Raw genomic sequence first — 18,635 nt, 5'->3', positions numbered from 1 at the left:
CTCGTGCTCACAAGAGCAATTTTTTGAAGGGGACACAAATAATACAGCTAAAATTTATGTCCATTTTTCTTTTCTCTGTCATAGCCCCCCTATAGAACAACCTGTAAACTGTATAAATTAAAACTGATTTACGATATATATTAAACCAGTAAATCCAACAGCTCTTTTCTGCTGAATTAGCAAGGCCACGTTGCTGCTAAAATCTGTTTTGTACTTTAATATCTACCGACATCCACCATAATAACACTAGCGGTGAAGAGAGTCACATGATGAATCAAAATTCATCACAAGTAGCTTTTCCACAAGATGAGGTCAATACTAATATATAGAAGGTGAACGCAGTGTCATGCACACACTAAAATAATGCAATAAACATTCATTTAATAACATAAGATGTAGGCCTAATATAAAACAAACAAACAAAAAAAAACATAATTATTACAATTAAAAAACATCAAATGAAGTGTCACACAGGGAATGTCAGTTTACAGCTATTTACTGTAAATTCTAAGATGATTTATTCTTTTTTTACTTTCAAAAATTGTACATTTAACAGCTTTTTACTGTTAAAATATATGAATGAAATGTTAGATCTATTACATTTTTCCCCTATACATATTAACATTTTTATACTGTAGCATTTTTAGTCTTTTACAGTTAAAATTACAATAATTTTAAAGTGAATACAAACTGAACAAGTAGCACACTATATGCTAATTTTGTTCAATTGTTTAAAACAGTGGTTCTCAACCACATTCCTGGAGGCCCACCAACACTGCACATTTTGCATGTCTCCTTTGTCTGACACACCCATTTTAGATCTTTGAGTCACTACTAATGAGCTGATAACCCTAATTAGGTGTGTTTAATTAAGGAGACATGCAAAATGTGCAGTGTTGGTGGGCCTCCAGGAATGTGGTTGAGAAACACTGGTTTAAAACATTCTGCAGTTAAAATGCAACTTTATTAGCTGTAACACTCATGGACTTTTGTTATGTTTGCATTTAGTTCTGTCATGTCTTGTTCTGTTCATTTGGCCTCATTGTGTGTATCCTGATTAGTTAATCATCCACACCTATTTCTCAGGGTATCCGCGGGACATTAAAAAGCATTAGAAGTCATGAAATGGATTTTCACGGAACCAGTTTGGTAATTGCCTCCGGCCGGTGCAAAATTGCCATAACGCCGGTTTGGACAGCGGCGGGCTGGGACTTGGAGACGAAAAGGCTGCATCAGTGTTACCAACTTAGCGCCTTTTCAGACCCCTTTTGCGACGTTTTTCTAAGAAAGCGCGTTGTGACGAATATAGCGACTTGTTAACCTGATCCAGCTTTCGAGACTCCCTGGTACTACCGCACGAGCGCAGATCTTGCTTTCCTGCCGCAGGCGCACCTGGTTCAGCAGCGCAGTTGAGGCTGTGCGCTCTGTCAGAGAACAAATAAAATAGATACTATTGCTTTTAACCTGAGTGATCATTTTACGTGTACATATAGCCAAAATCATTGCAAATGTCTGTCTCATGTGTATGGTGATTTTGTCAGACAACGTCTTGATTATAAATCAGGATTTTAGTGCTGGTTTAACATGTCAGGGCTCGAATTTTACTTTCCCGACCGGACAAGGCCCTGATTAAAACGTCAATAGCCTACCCAAACAAACAAACAAACAAACAAACAAAAACAAAAAAAACAAAAAAAAAAAAACAGCAACTTGGCCTTGGGAATCACCAAACGCGAGTGACTGATTTTATTACATTTAGTGTTAGTGGCGATCGATAGTGGATAATAATAGGTTGTATAATGTAGGCTACTGACCATAACAATGTTGCGCTGTTGAGGCTCGCGCACCATCTGGAGGAGAAATGGAAACATGAGCGAAGTGCACACAAAAAGAAACTTGGTTAAACATACTGCGGTAAAAATTCAAAATGTGGAGTTTTTATAACTTGATACTGGTAAGCAAAACTACACGACCAAGAATGCTGTTTTCCTAAATAGGCTACCATCACGATTAAAAACGTGACACTGATTTCATACATCAGTTCAATTAACAAGTAGTTCATATTAAGCCACTTACATTTTAGAAGGAACATTGACTGTTTTTGTTCTATTTTATCAGCGAAAATAGTTTCAAACAAAGATCACAGCAGAACCAAAGCGCAACACCCTTGTTTTCATTACTGAATGATTCAGCGTTTTGAACGAATCGTCCATTTCAATGAATCGCTTGAATAAAGGAATCAATGACTCACTCATTAAGACGGTTACTTGCCGTCACCTACTGGTGGTTTAGTTTCATTTTTAAAAGTATCATTTCCCCCCCAACATTTCATATTTGTATTTTCAAAAAATATTTAAAACAATCCCATAACATTATTTAATGCAGTTGTAATCAATCAAAAATATGCAGATTTACATATATCAAAGCTGCAATATTCTGAAAGGATATTGCTTCAGAACAAATTTATATTTCCACCACAAAAAAAATAAATAAATAAATAAATAAAATTCCGGACAAGGAACTGTTTTACTCTTACAAGTGAATGACCGATTTACATGTGTCCACATGAAAAGGCTTAATGTCGAGCCCTGTATGTAATCGAAATGGGCCGCGTTTCAGTCACCATTTCATATTGAATGACAACAAAAACAGAAAAAAATATATAGATGAAACAATTTTATTGGAAATTTGGCTGTATTAAAATAAATTATGTGAGCAAAAAGGGTAGCACCAGAGAAGCAAACAAATGTTGGGCTGACACTTGGCAGAATGCGAATGCAACAATGACATGATAAATATTCTAATTGCCGTATGTTGTCATCTATCAACATTTAGCGGCATATGGCATTAAAAAAAAAAAAATTAAAATTGGAATTAAAAAGGCACTGAATTCTATAAAATCTGTTTTCTCCCAAAATCAGAATGTGTGGAAAAAAAACTCTGCCTTGGCCTGCTGATCAGTATATGAATTCAATAGCTAAATAATGTAAATATAGGCTACTATCATTCTTTCTGAACACATTATTTATTTCTCTTTAGAGGTGCAACAAGTGAAGAAATGAAGCAGTTCATCCATGTTTTTTGGAGCACACAGAGGAAGTTAACAGAGATGTTGTTTCCACCTGGCAGGAGCTGTAGTTCACCTCTGTGAGAACATCATCAGAACCTGCACAGATACACACTTTATTATCATGTTTCTATATCATGGAGCTCAGTTTATGCATAACTAAACTTACTGTCAAAGTGGCAGAGACAGATGAATCCCATGAGTCCAGACAGAAATAAACCAACACCAGTAAAAACCAGCACTACTGAAAGCCACGAGACTGACAAAAGAAAAAATAAGGCTTTAATCCATATCTATATTTTATATCTATATCAGATATATTATGTGCAGATTTTTTTTATTATTATTTTTGTTTTTATTAAATTAATTTTAAATTAACATGCCACATCATATGATCAAGGAGGAAATTGCAAGGTTTTTTTTTTTTTTTTTTTTTTTAGGTTTTACAGATATTCAGAATATCAGTTTTGTGTTCACGTTGGAGTGAATGAAGAACCTTCAGAGTGAATGTGATCAGAATGAGGAGCAGCTGAAACAGAAAAGATGATGATGATGAAATCATATTAGAATAAAAAACTGAACTACTGCATCATGATTACAGACATCAGTGTTTCTACATGATCTCACTGTCAGGAAAGGATTCCTATTTAACATTTAACACAGATTTAATATTCTCTTATCAACAAAGCAAAAACACACTTACATGTTTGTGTCTCTCTGGTGGTTTCAGGAGCAGAAGCTGGTGTGAAAACAGCTGATAGAATCAACAGTGCGTGATCAGATATGAGAGATATGAAACTATTAGCCTAAAATCAGTTACCAGAGACAATGGTCAATTATACAGTTAAGCTGTAATTATACTGTATAACAATATTTGACTGATAAATCCTGTGACTGAATAACCATAGTCACATAAGAAAGCTGTGCAATAAACTAAGAAAGAATAATTTTCACTTTGAAGCAATTTAAAATGAAATGAGAAAATGTCTTTGTGTGTTCGTCAAGTGTGTTTTATTTTCAAAATAATCTTCACTCACAAGTTTTGTCTGTCAAAGTTTCACCAGTAGAGGTCGCTGTTGAAGCTGCGAAGAGAATTCAACAATGTCACATGATGCATTTAGTTTGGCAATAAAACTCTGTTCGGTTGTGCAATTAATACAGTATAACATACGATAATACAATATAAATATATTAAATAACTGAAAAGTGAGCTAGGCAGATTCATTTAATGTGATAATCATTATTTAAAAAAAAAAAAAAAATCATCCACCTATCAATGGTTTAATCAACAAATTTAAAATAACGGCAGAAATGAATATGCAAAGGTGTTTTAAATACATTGTAAAATCTGTGATGGTGTGTATGTTGAAATGTAGGGTGTATGTCTCACATACGATTAAAACAAACAAACAAACAAACAAACAAACAAATAAAATAATCTTCACCCACAAGTTTTTATGGCTGTTGTCAAAGCTTTAGCAGAAGAGGTCACTGTTGAGATAGAAAAAAAGGTATCAACAATGGTACAATGACCATTTAGTTTGGAAATAAAACTCTAATTACAGAAGTACTGGTATTAATATTACAGCATAACATAACAATATCAGAAATGCTGAATCCTCTATATTGAGATAGAGAAAGTTATTCACTTGTTTTTGTGGCAGTTGTCAAAGTTTGACAAATAAAAGTAGGTTTAAAGTAACTTGTTTTTGAGAAACGTGATTAAGTTTTACTGTTGTATAGATCAGTTATTTCAACATTCTGTGTAAGATTTTACAGATCACTGTACTGATTCAGTAACAGCATCACACAACTGTTGTTTCTGACTTCATGGATGATACTGACCTACAGTGAGTCCCACTGTTACCACAGGATTATGATTAACCATATTCAACTCTTTATAAATAGTATCTATCCAGAAGTGCCTTATAGATGTAATACAGAGATACAGTCGTATCATTCAGCTTTTCTCATATTTTTTTTTTTTTTTTTTTTGTATATAAATCATACTGGCTTAAGAATTCTACAGGTGTCTCTGATTAAAAAAAGAAAAAGAAATAAAAGTAAAAAAAAAAAAAAAAATACCACAGTAAAAAGTCCTCACCTCTGATGGTGTATGTTTCACTGCGCGGTGATCTGATCTCAGGTTCAGTGTTGAGTGAATAATCACAGCTCAGCTGTCTGTTCACTATTCGTGTCAAGAGTTCACCAGGAGCTACATAAAACATACAAAGACGTTCTCCAGACTGTCTCTTCTGAGAGTAGCTTCTGTACAGAAGATCATCCTCAGTGTAGAGACTACAGATGAAATCAGCTCTGACTGAATGTGGTATTTCACATGATATGATGGGCTGGACATCATCACCATTATAACTAATGAAGGGTTTCTGAAGTGAACCTGTTTAAGTCAGATAATACATAATTAATAATAATAATAAAATGAATGAAAAAAAAACAAACATTGCAATAACAGTTTCCAACCCAGAAGAACAGCAGTGAAATATGTGGCAGCAGGAGAATGAGATGATGGTTTATCAGTCGTGTGATTGTATATTGTGTTTAACAGTTAATCAGGTGATTTTACAGCTGCCCATCTGAACACTTCAGCACGTTTACATGCATCATTTTACATGTTTTCGTTTAACCTTTAAACAAATTTAAACTCATAGCCTACATGTCCAACAGCACCAAACTACACAATGAATGGAAAAATGTAGGCCATGAGGGGTATTCATTTCATTTATGAAAAATAAATAACTGTTTTATTTATTTATTTATTTATTATTTTTGATAACTGCACTATGGAAGCTAGTTTCCACCACAAAAGTGAGTTTATATCTGACAATTCTAAGAAAAAAGGAATCAGAATTGTGAAATAAAAAGTTGCAATTACTTTTTAAACTTTTTATTCCATGTCAGAAACAAGCATCAATACTGCACTTTCTCGATCAAGTAACACCCAGAATTATGTTCATATGAATGTGCAGATGTAAATAAATACACTGGATATTCCACATAAGGTGTTTACATGATCAAGTCCAATTAATACAGGTATTACAGGCTTAAAGGTGGGGTATGTATTTTTTCAACAACGCTGTTGGACATTGTTGATATTTGAAATCAACTCAAACAAACCCATCCCTCTCTTCATTGCTCTGCCTCCAAAACTCACCCTCCAATCCTAACCACCCTGCTCCAAGTTAGTCTCAAACCCAGGCCCGTCTGCTGCTGGCACGCGAGGCGAGTGCACTAACAATGACGCCAAACACCTCATTCTCTAGTGATCATCAGTGTGCAGTGGTTTACCTGCTCAACTCTCACTATCTGGCCTCTGTTACACACGCAATGTGAGTGGATGTCTGATGTCTGTCAACAAAATGTTTCACGAAAAATAAAGTGCAGATGATGAACAAATGACAAGGAAGAACAAAATATGAACGTACAGAACACAAGAGTAAATACAAACTAGTGTTCGTTGTTAGTCGCCAACAGCAGAGCAGCTCACTCAAACCCAGTGTTACTCACATGTAAAGAGGGACCAAAGCAGCCTCCGCATCTGTTTTCAGGCCTTCCCACTTAGCTCTCTCCAGCACTGGAAAGCTTTTCTAATATTAACGCGGGTCCTAAAGTACTTACCCAGTCATAAACCTTCATTCCAGTGATATTCTTCTGAGCTCTTTGTACTGTATCTCATCATCTCTTTTTCTACTTTTTTTTTTTTTTTTCAAATCTCCCTCTTGCTCATTCTCCTCGACCGTAATACGCCTCCTAATGCTGATTGTTGTTGGTGTCGGCCCGACTAACTTCCAAACAGTGTTGTTGAAAAAATACAAACCCCACCTTTAATTGGCAATCAGTTTAATGAATTTTCATGACAAAGTAAAACTAATAAACCTTAAACAGAGGTTGTAGGTTCATGTGTTTGCTCAGTTCTAATAAAACATGTTTTGATCACACATGCTGAAATATTTTAGGCAATTAAAATTTTCATTAAATATGTGAACATACTGTATTTTATCTGCATTAAACAGCAGAGATCACTTACTGTAAGACTGAACCTCTATAAGAAGCTGAAAAGTAATGAAGATAAACAACTCCATTACAGCAAAAGTGTGAAAAGTGACAAAATGAGACTCAATGTATGAATTAGGAAGCAACACATTAGACCACAGGAAACGTTTAATACTTTGTGCAGTCAGTTCTATGAAGATGAACGTACATCATGTGACCACACGTACAGCAGATTTGGGGCAAATGTAACATTTTTATAAGATCACAGACTGGGAAAGACAAAGGGTAGTTTTGTAAAAACAAAATAAAAATAACGACTTTATTCAACAATATCCTCTCTTCTGTGTCATTCTCCTACACTGTTTACGTTCAGCGCTTCCATGTTCTACATCAGAACACGGACTCAGTATTGGCCGACACTGTTCATGTGAGCAGCACGACACATGCGTGTGATGCTGACACAGGAGCCGTCCAATACCGAGTCGCCGTTCTAACGTAGAACCTGGAAGCACTGAACGTAAACAGTGTAGGAGAATGACACAGAAGAGAGGATATTGTTGAATGAAGTCGTTATTTTTATTTTGTTTTTGTGCACAAAAAGTATTCTCGTCGCTTCATAAAATTAAGCTTGAAACACTGCAGTCACATTGACTGTCTTAACGATGTCTTTAGTACCTTTCTGGACCTTGACAGTGGTGGTTAAATTGCTGTCTATTGAGGAGACAGACACCTCTCAGATTTCATCAAAAATATCTTAATTTGTGTTCCGAAGATGAACGAAAGTCTTACGGGTGTGGAACGACATGAGGGTGAGTAATTAATGACAGAATGTTCATCTTTGGGGGAATTAACTCTTTAATCATAATCCCATAAAGCCTTTAACCATATTAATTTCTTTCCTATATTTAGTATATTTGACCATTCAGTGTTTTATTATACAGCTTATTGAATGGGTCTTAATAAATAGTATCCATCCAGAAGTGCCCTATAGATGTAATACACAGATACAGTTTTTTTTACATTCAGCTTTTCACATATTTTTTGTTTGTTTGTTTGTTTGTTTGACTTTTTCTTTTATTGATCAAACATTCATAATAATAAAAAAATGATTACAGTAAAAAGTCCTCACCTCTGATGGTGTATGTTTCACTGCGCGGTGATCTGATCTCAGGTTCAGTGTTGAGTGAATAATCACAGCTCAGCTGTCTGTTCTCTGATCGTGTCAAGAGTTCACCAGGAGTTACATAAAACATACAAAGACGTTCTCCAGACTGTCTCTTCTGAGAGTACAGAAGATCATCCTCAGTGTAGAGACTACAGGTGAAATTAGCACTGACTGGATGTGTCATTTCACATGATATGATGGGCTGGACATCATCACCATTATAACCGATGAAGGGTTTCTGAAGTGAACCTATTTAAGTCATATAATCCATAATTAATAATAATAATAATAATAAACATTGCAATAACAGTTTTCAAACCAGAAGCACAGCAGTAAAATATTTCACCTAGAACTGTCACATGGCAGCAGGAGAATCAGATTGATTATTAATGTCTTGCTTGTTTGTTGTGTACAAGTAGTTAATGTTGATTGATTTATTTAATTTTCCGTCTTTTGGTTTAACAAATTTAAACTCAAGTGTCTTTGCAACAGCACCAAATTACACAATGACTGGAAAATGTCGGCCATGTAGGATTTGCATATTAATTTAATTTATGAAAAAAAAAAAATGTTTTGTTTGTTTATTATTTTCGATAACTGGAAGCTTGTTATAGAATAAAATACAGAATAAAAAAATTAAAACGGTAATTGCAACTTTTTATCTCACAATTCTGACTTTTAATTGCAAGTTTATATCTCACAATTCTAAGAAAAAAAGAATCAGAATTGTGAAATAAAAAGTTTCAATTGCTTTTTATTCCATGTCAGAAACAAGCTTCAATACTGCACTTTCTCAATCAAGTAACACCCAGAATTATGTTCATATGAACGTGCAGATGTAAATAAATACTACACCTCCATAATAAACTGAAAAGCAGTGAAGATGAACAACTCCATTACAGCGAGTGTGAGAAAAGAGACAGAATGAGTCTCACACAATGTGTGAATTAAAGAACCACATTAGACCACAGGAAACATTTAATACTTTGTGCAGTCAGTTCTATGAAGATGTACATATATCATGTGACCACATGTACAGCAGATCTGGGGCAAATGTAACATTTTTTTATAAGCTCACAGACTTTGAAAGACAAAAGGTAGTTTTGTAAGAGTACACTCTAAAAAATGCTGGGTTGTTTCAACCTAAATTTTGATCACATATGGACAACCGTTGGGCTAAAAATTTAGTTTAAAAAATGTAACCCAATGGTTGGGTTTGTGTCACGGTGTATGCAGGCGGACCGATGAAGACAGATGAACCAGGTTCCAAAAAAACTTTTTTAGTTTAATTATAACTCCAAAAACAGTCAGACAGGTAGAAACACATCTAAAACAACAGCGACTGAACAAAGAGTGCAGGCAAGGGTGCAGCATAAACTGGAAACTGAAAAATTATTACAAAACATCATCCACCGGACATTGGTTGGTTTAGTCAACTCATTTAAAATAAACCGCAAACAGCAGAAATTAATATGCAAAGGTGTTTTAAATACATTGTAAAATCTGTGATTTAAAAATAAAAGTAGGTTTAAAGTAACTTGTTTTTGAGAAAAGTGATTAAGTTTTACTGTTATATATAGATCAGTTATTTCAACATTCTTTGTATTCATAAGTGCATACAGTATGGGCAGCTTGCATGTTTTGGAAGGCACTATGAATGCTGAAAGGTATATAAAAGTTTTAGAGCAACATATGCTCCCCTCCAGATGACGTCTATTTCAGGAAAGGCCTTGTTTATTTCAGCAGGACAATGCAAAACCACATACTGCAGCTATTACAACAGCATGGCTTCGTCGTAGAAGAGTCCGGGTGCTGAACTGGCCTGCCTGCAGTCCAGATCTTTCACCTATAGAGGACATTTGGTGCATCATTAAACGAAAAATACATCAAAGACGACCACAAACTCTTCAGCAGCTGGAAACCTATATCAGGCAAGAATGGGACCAAATTCCAACACCAAAACTCCAGAAACTTTTGAAAAGAAGAGGTGATGCTACACCATGGTAAACATGCCCCCGTCCCAACTATTTTAAGACCTGTAGCAGGCATCAAATTTGAAATGAGCTCATTTTGTGCATAAAACTGTAAAATTTCTCAGTTTAAACATTTGTTACGTTATCTATGTGCTATTTTGAATAAAATGTTGGCTCATGTGATTTGAAAGTCTTTTAGTTTTCATTTTATTCAAATTTAAGAACGTCACAAGACAGAAGAACCAGGTTCCAAAAAACTCAAGTTTAATTATAACTCCAAAAACAGGCAGACAGGTATAGCAAACACATGTAAAACAACAGTGACTGAACAAAGAGTGCAGGCAAGGGTGCAGCTTAAAGGGGTCATGAATTGAGAAATCAACTTTTCCTTGAGCTTTTGATATATAAGAGTTCATCATACTGTAAGAATGTCCTGTAAGTTTCAGAACTGAAAACTTCCTTGTTAGTCCAAGAAAAGCTATTGACACCAGGCCCAGCGAACGACTGATCCTGGAATGTGCCTATCTTCATAGATAGGTGAAACGACGCCTCCGCAGAAGAAATCAATGCTTACTTCTTCATTGCAACATTAGCCCCGCCCACTAGCGTGTTAGTGAGATGACGAGGAGAGAAGAGCGATACAGGACTAAAAATAACATTACCTTTCAAAGGATCCTAATGGTAGGAATAAAGTTACTCATTTTCAACAATGTGAATGTCTCAGTTGAGCATTATTTATTTGTATTCGGTACATTTCACTGTGAAATCTGTAGCAAATCAATCGCATTTCGGCGCAGGCTTTGCAAACAGACTTTTATGATATGGACTCGACAGTAATGCGATAACGTGAGTAACTGTTCATTCTAAAGCCTGATCTGATATGTAATGATTCATGTACAGTCAGATGTTCTTTGTCTATGTGTCAGAGTAAATCAAACCAGTGACTAAACGTTCAACTTCATGTTGTTTCTCTTATTAGGATGAAAAAAAATCTGTTATTTAAACTGTGATTAAATTAAATATAGAAAGTGATCAAAGAACGCTCCCTTTACAATCACTGGAGCTGTCAATCAAACACCGCGAGTTTATCAGTGACTGAGTTCTGGACATGTGCCAAAACTCCTGTTTTATTCAACAAATCTCTTAGTTACATTGTGTTTGCACTGTTAGTTATGATGAAAGCATTCAAAATTGAGTTGCAATGATGAGATCACTGCTTTCATGTGCTCAACAACATGTCTGTGATCAGCTACAATGTTCATCACTGCAGCCTTTCATGACACAATCTAAATATAATGCCATAGATCTAAATGTAATGCTATAATAAACACTTTTCATGAATAGTTAACTTTGAGAGCCGTAATAGTAAAAACATGCTAAATGTTTTCGAGAGAGTAATACTTAGCTATTTCAAATGGAAAAATGTTAGCCAATCACAGCAGTGGGCGTTTACACTGATGTCTCACAGCAGACACGCCCTTTCAAACAGAGCGTTCAAATAAGAGCGCTTAAATCAGGGTAGGAAAAAAAAATGCCTTTTATTTCTAAATTATGACAATTTTTGATGTAAAAGCATAGTAATATTATAAGTGCACCCCAGGTAAACATTATAAAACAATAAAACAATGCAGTTCATGAGCCCTTTAAATTGGAAACTGAAACGAGATAATTAAAGCATATTCTGGTTGAGGCTTTAATTCAAATAACCTTTACATGCTTCACAGGTTTAAGAATATGTATCAAAAAGATGAGTACAAATGTTAACATACAGTATTTAAGAAGACATTCAACAGCATAGACCACTTACGGTCTTAAATAAACTATAAAAAAGGGATCGGCGCCTATGCCACTGACCCTTGGAAACTTCTCCAAAACACACTTCTTCAGCCAGCATCCATTATAAAACACTTGGCAGACATTAATTTTTTTTAGAAATATATTGAAATTATGTTTGTGCAAAGAGAGACAAGATGAATGTGTTTGTATTCTGTTCATGACGGACGTCTCATTTTTTTATGTCAGTTTGGGGCAGTGACGGCGCTACACCGGGGCTGGGGGGGCTGTAGCCCAGTCAGAATTTTGAATAGCCCCTGTTTAGCCCCCTCAAGCAGTTGAGATGATAAAGAAGACAAGAGTGCAGGTAGGAAACCCTGTCTCTGAGGGGGCCAAAGAAGGAGAATTGAAAGAGGAGTCAGAGAGAAAGGTTTGAGAGAGAAACTCCTGAGCCAAGACATGAGGGAGAGCAGGAGCAGTGGAAGAACCAAGACGCCCTTTTCTTCGACGCCAGTAACCTCCGCGTCATGCGGAGGCCCGTTCACATGTTGAGTCTTTTGCGTGCTGAAGTTCGTGTTTCAAATGTAGACGCGCGGCAAGCGCGCTCATAATAGAAGTGACGCGCTCGTTTTTTCCAAGTGCAGCGAGATGAAAAAACTCAACTTTTCAGAATGCCACAAGCGCACTGCAGGTCATGTGGAAAGAACCAACCGATCAGCTTCGGCCTTTCCGTAACAAAACATCGAAAGCTCAGCCGAGATGGACGAACACCTGATCATAGCTGTACAGGATGGGTTTTTATTTATCATCTCCATAAATATATCTAGTAGTAGAGCTAATGCAAGGGATAGAAATTCATTTATCCTTTGCTGAAACTTCTTCATCTTCATGGCTCATAGCAACGGCAGACACGCCCCCCCCCCAACCCTGTGCATGGCGCCGTGCATGGTTTGGGGTGTGACTGTTCACATATTACCTTATTTTCCGCTGTATTTCCCTGTTTATGTTGAGTACTGTCCAAAACTTCTGTAAAGCAGAAGTGTCATATTACTTTAACATGTTTTGACCTTCATGAACAAACTCTCTGTCATAAAGTTTTAATGTATTTTAAGCAATGACATTTGGCACAGCAGAATCATCTCTTCTCAAACTGATTGTGCAACAGTTATGATGAATTTAGTATTTGTTCCATTTCCTCTGTATGAGCTCATCGAGATTAGGTGGGTCAAGATACTCAATGCTTTTACGTGAGCATCAAAAATGCTGTTTTTTACGGAGCCCCGGACATGACATGCAGGGAAAAAATAGTACGCTAAATTGTGCGCACGATTTACTAATTCGTTCCCTCGATTTATAAACCATGGGCATGATTTATAAATCGAGGGAACGAAATAGTAATTCGTGCGCAAGTTTTAGTAAATCGAGGGAACGAATAGCCAATTGTGCGCACGATTTAATTTTTTTTCTTGCATGTCATGTGCGTGGCTCCGTAGTTTTTGATCTAGTGAGGAAGTTTTGAATTGTGAATCCACAGTGTGTTTTCATAGTAAAGACTGAGAACAATTTGATTTGTCATGATATGACCATTTTAATGAAAAAATAAAAACTTACCTGAGGGCTGGTAAACTGAATTTTCAGACATAATGAAAGAGGAAGTCGCTGTGGGATCTGGTGTGTTGTCCTGATGGGAATCTGGGTGTTTGAGGCCTTTGAAGAACAGCATGATGAAGAGGGTCAAACAGAGTCAATAGAAAACCATCCAAAACAACTGGACAAATGTGAAATGGCTTCTCCTAAAGATTGAAACTTGTCATTTTAGAAGCTTTACAGCCCCTCATCACTGCTTCTTTTATTGTACAGTGTAAACATTATGTAAAATAGCTCATTTTGGCATAAACTGTTCCTCTAAGAGAAGATGTGGCTAATAATGCTGATCTGCTAAAGACTTGAAAGAGGAAATGGTACCAGTTTCTGAGAAGCTGTGATCACTATATGGTGTTTTTAACTTTTAAGTTTATTTATCTTTCTTGGTGACACTAAGCTTCACGCTATCTGAGATCATGTACAGAAATTGATGTTCTCTTACCCACAGATATGGGCTGAGATGTGGCTGGTACATAAGTGATCAGAGAATATGTCTCTGCAGGTCCAGAACTCTAAAAAACAAAGAAGAATTAAGGTCATATCCATTTCAGCCATTCTTACTTGTTATGGTATTATAAATATATATTTATTACTTTGTGATTGAAAAGATTAATTACAAAGATACTCACCATACCAATTCCTTGACTGGGCACATCTGATGTTATTGATCTCATTTTATTGCTAAGAATCAAATATTGATCTTTATGGCATCTTTTCATGCATGCATATATCAGATAAGATGATAAAAATTTGCACATACAGCTCATAGACTACAAAAATACATTTTTTTTTTTGATAAATAAATAAATAAAATAAAATAAAACATACAATTAGGGTTATTATATTTAATAACCCCAATTAACCTTAATTAATTAGGGTTATGAAAACTGAAACTAAAACCATAAAAAAACAAAATAAAACTTACGGTTTTCTTCTTTTTATACCTAGAAAACATTGAGCTACTGTATTATGTTCAGTTTTTACTCCTGTACAGCATTTTGTTGTTTTAATGATAAATTCACATGATCATTTCTATATTGATCAGCATGGAGTGAACAATTATAAACTTCACTTACTTGCAAACCGACACAGACAGATGAATCCAGTCAAAATGACACCAACACCAGTGGAAACCAGAACTATAAACCATGTTTCTGTGTCAAAACAAAACCAACACTTTAATACATGTTTATGTGCATTATGATGATTAATATGAGTGCTTTAGATACATCAGTCCACCTGACAATTGATGTGATTGTAGATTTATTTTATGTTTGTTGTGTGTATGGAAATAAGTAAGTGTTCTACAGAGATCTGAAAGAGAATGCAATAGTCAAATCATTTCAAATATGGAAGAAAAAGATTTAGAATAAAACCTCTGTGTAGTGGTGTGAGTGGATGATCTTCAGGACCAGCTGTTGAAGTGTGAACACTAGAAACTGCTGAAACAGAAACAGAAAGAACTCAAATGATATCATACATGATGAATATAAACAGTGTTTCAGTGTTTGAAGTCACTGTAAAAACAATGTTCATTATATGGCGTTCTACTGATATTTATGAAAGTTACCAGTTCTATTGGATGTCGGGGTTTCAGTGGTGGAACTGACAGCCATTGTTGCTGAAACTGAAATGGTAAAATAATGATATGAATTAATGGTGAAATAATATGAATTACAATAAACACTATGAGAGAAAACTTTTATTGTCAGGTACACTAAACTTTACTCACATGTTTCTCTCTTTGTTTGTGAAGTTTTTTGAGTGGATGTTTCTGATGAAACTGCAGAAAGAACATCTTAAGTTGTTTTTTAAATAAAAATGGTCTTTACAAGACTGGCATAAATCTTAACATTGTACTGAACTAAACACTGTTAAAACCACGATAACAGATAATTGGAAAGTGGATTATCTTTTTGTATTATGCATGTATATGTAAAAATACACTAAAATAGGCAACATATTAGGTGAAACACGCAATGTTCATCCAGTATGACTGGAGCAAAACAATTTTGCCATTTGCTTGACAATTTGTCATCTACAGTAAATACATACCATGTCCTGACATACTTCTGATATCTGGCAGAGTAGAGGTTACAATGGTAACTGCAGAAAAAAATAGTTATAGTAAATAGAATGTTTGAAAAAAATATTTCAATTCATAACTCATAACACAATTCATATCTATTAGTAACCATGTTGAAAAAAGCAGCACAATCATGAGCCTCGTCTTTTTGAATTCTCTATGTACTTCCCGCTTACCTTCAAAGACTAAAACTATGTGTTTTGTATTATTTTCTCTTCCACTTATGTAAAAGACACACTTCTCCATCCTGTTCATTTTATTGCCATTGTGTAAAAATCATAATTAATCAAGTCATAATTAATAAGCATATTTCGGAAAGACATTTTAACTGAATGGTTTGACATGGAATGGCGGTCTACTAATATATATAAAAAATAACACTTTTCAGAAGGGAATTGTTTATCAAATTTAATCTACAATAACCAGAAAAGGTGTTATCGGTAACTTACTACTTGTCGTGTCTGTTGTAGTAGTACGTGCTGTGCTGGTTGTTGTTGTAGTAGGATGTGCTGCGGTGGTTGTTGTAGTACGTGCTGTGATGGTTGTTGTAGTAGGATGTGCTGCGGTGGTTGTTGTTGAACCTGCAGAGACAATTTACCAGCATTATATAGAGTCATTTTACATAATTTGCAAACCTTTAAGTGCATCACCCATATTGGTTCACATTAATAAATTAATGAAAAACTTTGGACTGTCACTGGCACTGGATCAGAGTGAGGAGATGATTTTTGACCTTGTGACAAATTCACAGTGTAGAAGCAGGTTATTCTCACAGATGAACTCTGACCTTCTGACCAAATACTGATCTGAGATCCAGTGAGTGAGAGCTGACATGCTCTTCCATTTATGTAAAAGACACACTTCTCCATCCTGTTCATTTTATTGCCATTGTGTAAAAATCATAATTAATCAAGTCATAATTAATAAGCATATTTCGGAAAGACATTTTAACTGAAATTCTTCTGACTTCAACATTTATTCAACATATAAAGTGTCATTTTTGTAAAGTCACAGAGTTCAAAAGGTGCTGCAGAACAGAATGACTCCATCAGCCTCCATAGATGCGTCTGACACTGTCTGTCTCTCTGTCGTCTCATCTATATGATCAACACAACACAACTTCCTTCCTGTCTAAATGTATCAGACTGTTCATTTGTCAAAGTCGTGCTGTGGTTAAACGTTTGTCTGAAAAAGGACCTACAAGTTATTCTGTGTAAGAAGATTTCACAGATCACTGTACTGATTCAGTAACAGCATCACACAACTGTTGTTTCTGACTTCATGGATGATACTGACCTACAGTGAGTCCCACTGTTACCACAGGATTATGATTAACCATATTCAACTCTTTCCTATATTTAGTATATTTGATCTTTCAGTGTTTTATTATACAGCTTATTGAATGGGTCTTTATAAATAGTGTCCATCCAGAAGTGTCCTATAGATGTAATACACAGTACAGTCATATCATTCAGCTTTTCGCATACATTTTTGTTTGTCTACTAACTTTTTTATTAATCAAACTTTCATAATATTCTAATGACCTACATAAATCATACTGGCTTCAGAATTCTACAGGTGTCTCTGATTAAAACTGTAAAAAAATGATTACAGTAAAAGGTCCTCACCTCTGATGGTGTATGTTTCACTGCGCGGTGATCTGATCTCAGGTTCAGTGTTGAGTGAATAATCACAGCTCAGCTGTCTGTTCTCTGATCGTGTCAAGAGTTCACCAGGAGCTACATAAAACATACAAAGACGTTCTCCAGACTGTCTCTTCTGAGAGTGCAGAAGACCATCCTCAATGTAGAGACTACAGGTGAAATCAGCTCTGACTGAAAGCGGTGTTTCACAGGCTATGTTGATCTGGTCTCCATCGTCACTAACACTGATGAAGGGTCTCTGAAGTGAATCTGTTTAAATCAAATAATCCATAATTAATAACAATAATAAAATAAATTAAAATAAACATTGCAATAAGTTTCCAAACCAGAAGAACAGCAGTGAAATATGTGGCAGCAGGAGAATGAGATGATGGTTTATCAGTCGTGTGATTGTATATTGTGTTTAACAGTTAATCAGGTGATTTTACAGCTGCCCATCTGAACACTTCAGCACATTTACATGCATCATTTTACATGTTTTGGTTTAACCTTTAACCAAATTTAAACTCATAGCCTACATGTTTTTGCAACAGCACCCAACTACACAATGAATGGTAAAATGTAGGCCATGAGGGGTATTCATTTCATTTATGAAAAAAAAAACAAAAAAAAACATGACCAAGTCCAATTAATACAGACATTCATATTTCTTGTTACCCAAATATTGGCTTAATCTGGTAATTGCAATCAGTTTAATGAATTTTTCATGATGAAGTAAAACTAATATGCCTTAAAGTGAGAGGTTGTAGGTTCATGTGTTTTTTAAAAAAAAAAAAAAAAAGTTCTACTAAAACATGTACTGATCACACAAGCTGAAATATTTTTGCCAATTAATTTTTTTTTACTAAAAATGTGGACATACTGTATTTAATCAACAATAAACAGCAGAGATCACTTACTGTAAGACTGAACCTCTATAAGAAGCTGAAAAGCGATGAAGAACAACTCCATTACAGCGAGTGTGAGAAAAGAGATGAGACTCAAACAATAGGTGAATTAGGAAGCAACACATTAGACCACAGGAAACATTTAATACTTTGTGCAGACAGAACTATGAAGATGAACGTACATCATGTGACCACATGGACAACACATCTGGGCCACAGGTAACATTTTTTTATAAGCTCACAGACTTTGAAAGACAAAAAGGTATTATACACTCTAAAAAATGCTGGGTTGTTTCAACCTAAATTTGGGTCAAATATGGACAAACCCAACCGTTGGGTTTTATTCAGTGTTGGGTGTAACACGT

The 18,635-nt window shown here is 35.3% G+C and overlaps 1 protein-coding gene across 1 annotated transcript; it reads right to left on the bottom strand.

Annotated features, from left to right (window-relative positions):
- Window positions 1–925: 925 nt before the first annotated feature.
- On the bottom strand, window positions 926–18,334 carry LOC127523053 (uncharacterized). Its single transcript, XM_051913504.1, has 8 exons — window positions 18,283–18,334; window positions 17,348–17,632; window positions 4,517–4,558; window positions 4,105–4,149; window positions 3,771–3,821; window positions 3,564–3,596; window positions 3,237–3,326; window positions 926–3,166 (listed from the first exon to the last, which is right to left on the bottom strand). The coding sequence occupies exons 1-8, from the start codon at window positions 18,332–18,334 to the stop codon at window positions 3,069–3,071; spliced, it is 696 nt and encodes a 231-aa protein (XP_051769464.1). The 3' UTR covers window positions 926–3,068.
- Window positions 18,335–18,635: the final 301 nt, after the last annotated feature.

This window comes from Ctenopharyngodon idella, chromosome 11, assembly GCF_019924925.1.
Source record: "Ctenopharyngodon idella isolate HZGC_01 chromosome 11, HZGC01, whole genome shotgun sequence".
NCBI lineage: Eukaryota > Metazoa > Chordata > Actinopteri > Cypriniformes > Xenocyprididae > Ctenopharyngodon > Ctenopharyngodon idella.
This window is presented reverse-complemented; position numbering and strand designations above follow the sequence as displayed.

Bases quoted from the DNA above. Each gene is read 5' to 3' on its own strand.
- LOC127523053 (XM_051913504.1), bottom strand. From the start codon at position 18,334: ATGGAGTTGTTCTTCATCGCTTTTCAGCTTCTTATAGAGGTTCAGTCT. The intron at 4,559-17,347 runs GTGAGGACCTTT...CTATCTCAACAG, and splicing joins TGAAACATACACCATCAGAG to TGACCTCTTCTGCTAAAGCT. The intron at 4,150-4,516 runs GTGGGTGAAGAT...TTCTCTTCGCAG, and splicing joins GACAACAGCCATAAAAACTT to CTTCAACAGCGACCTCTACT.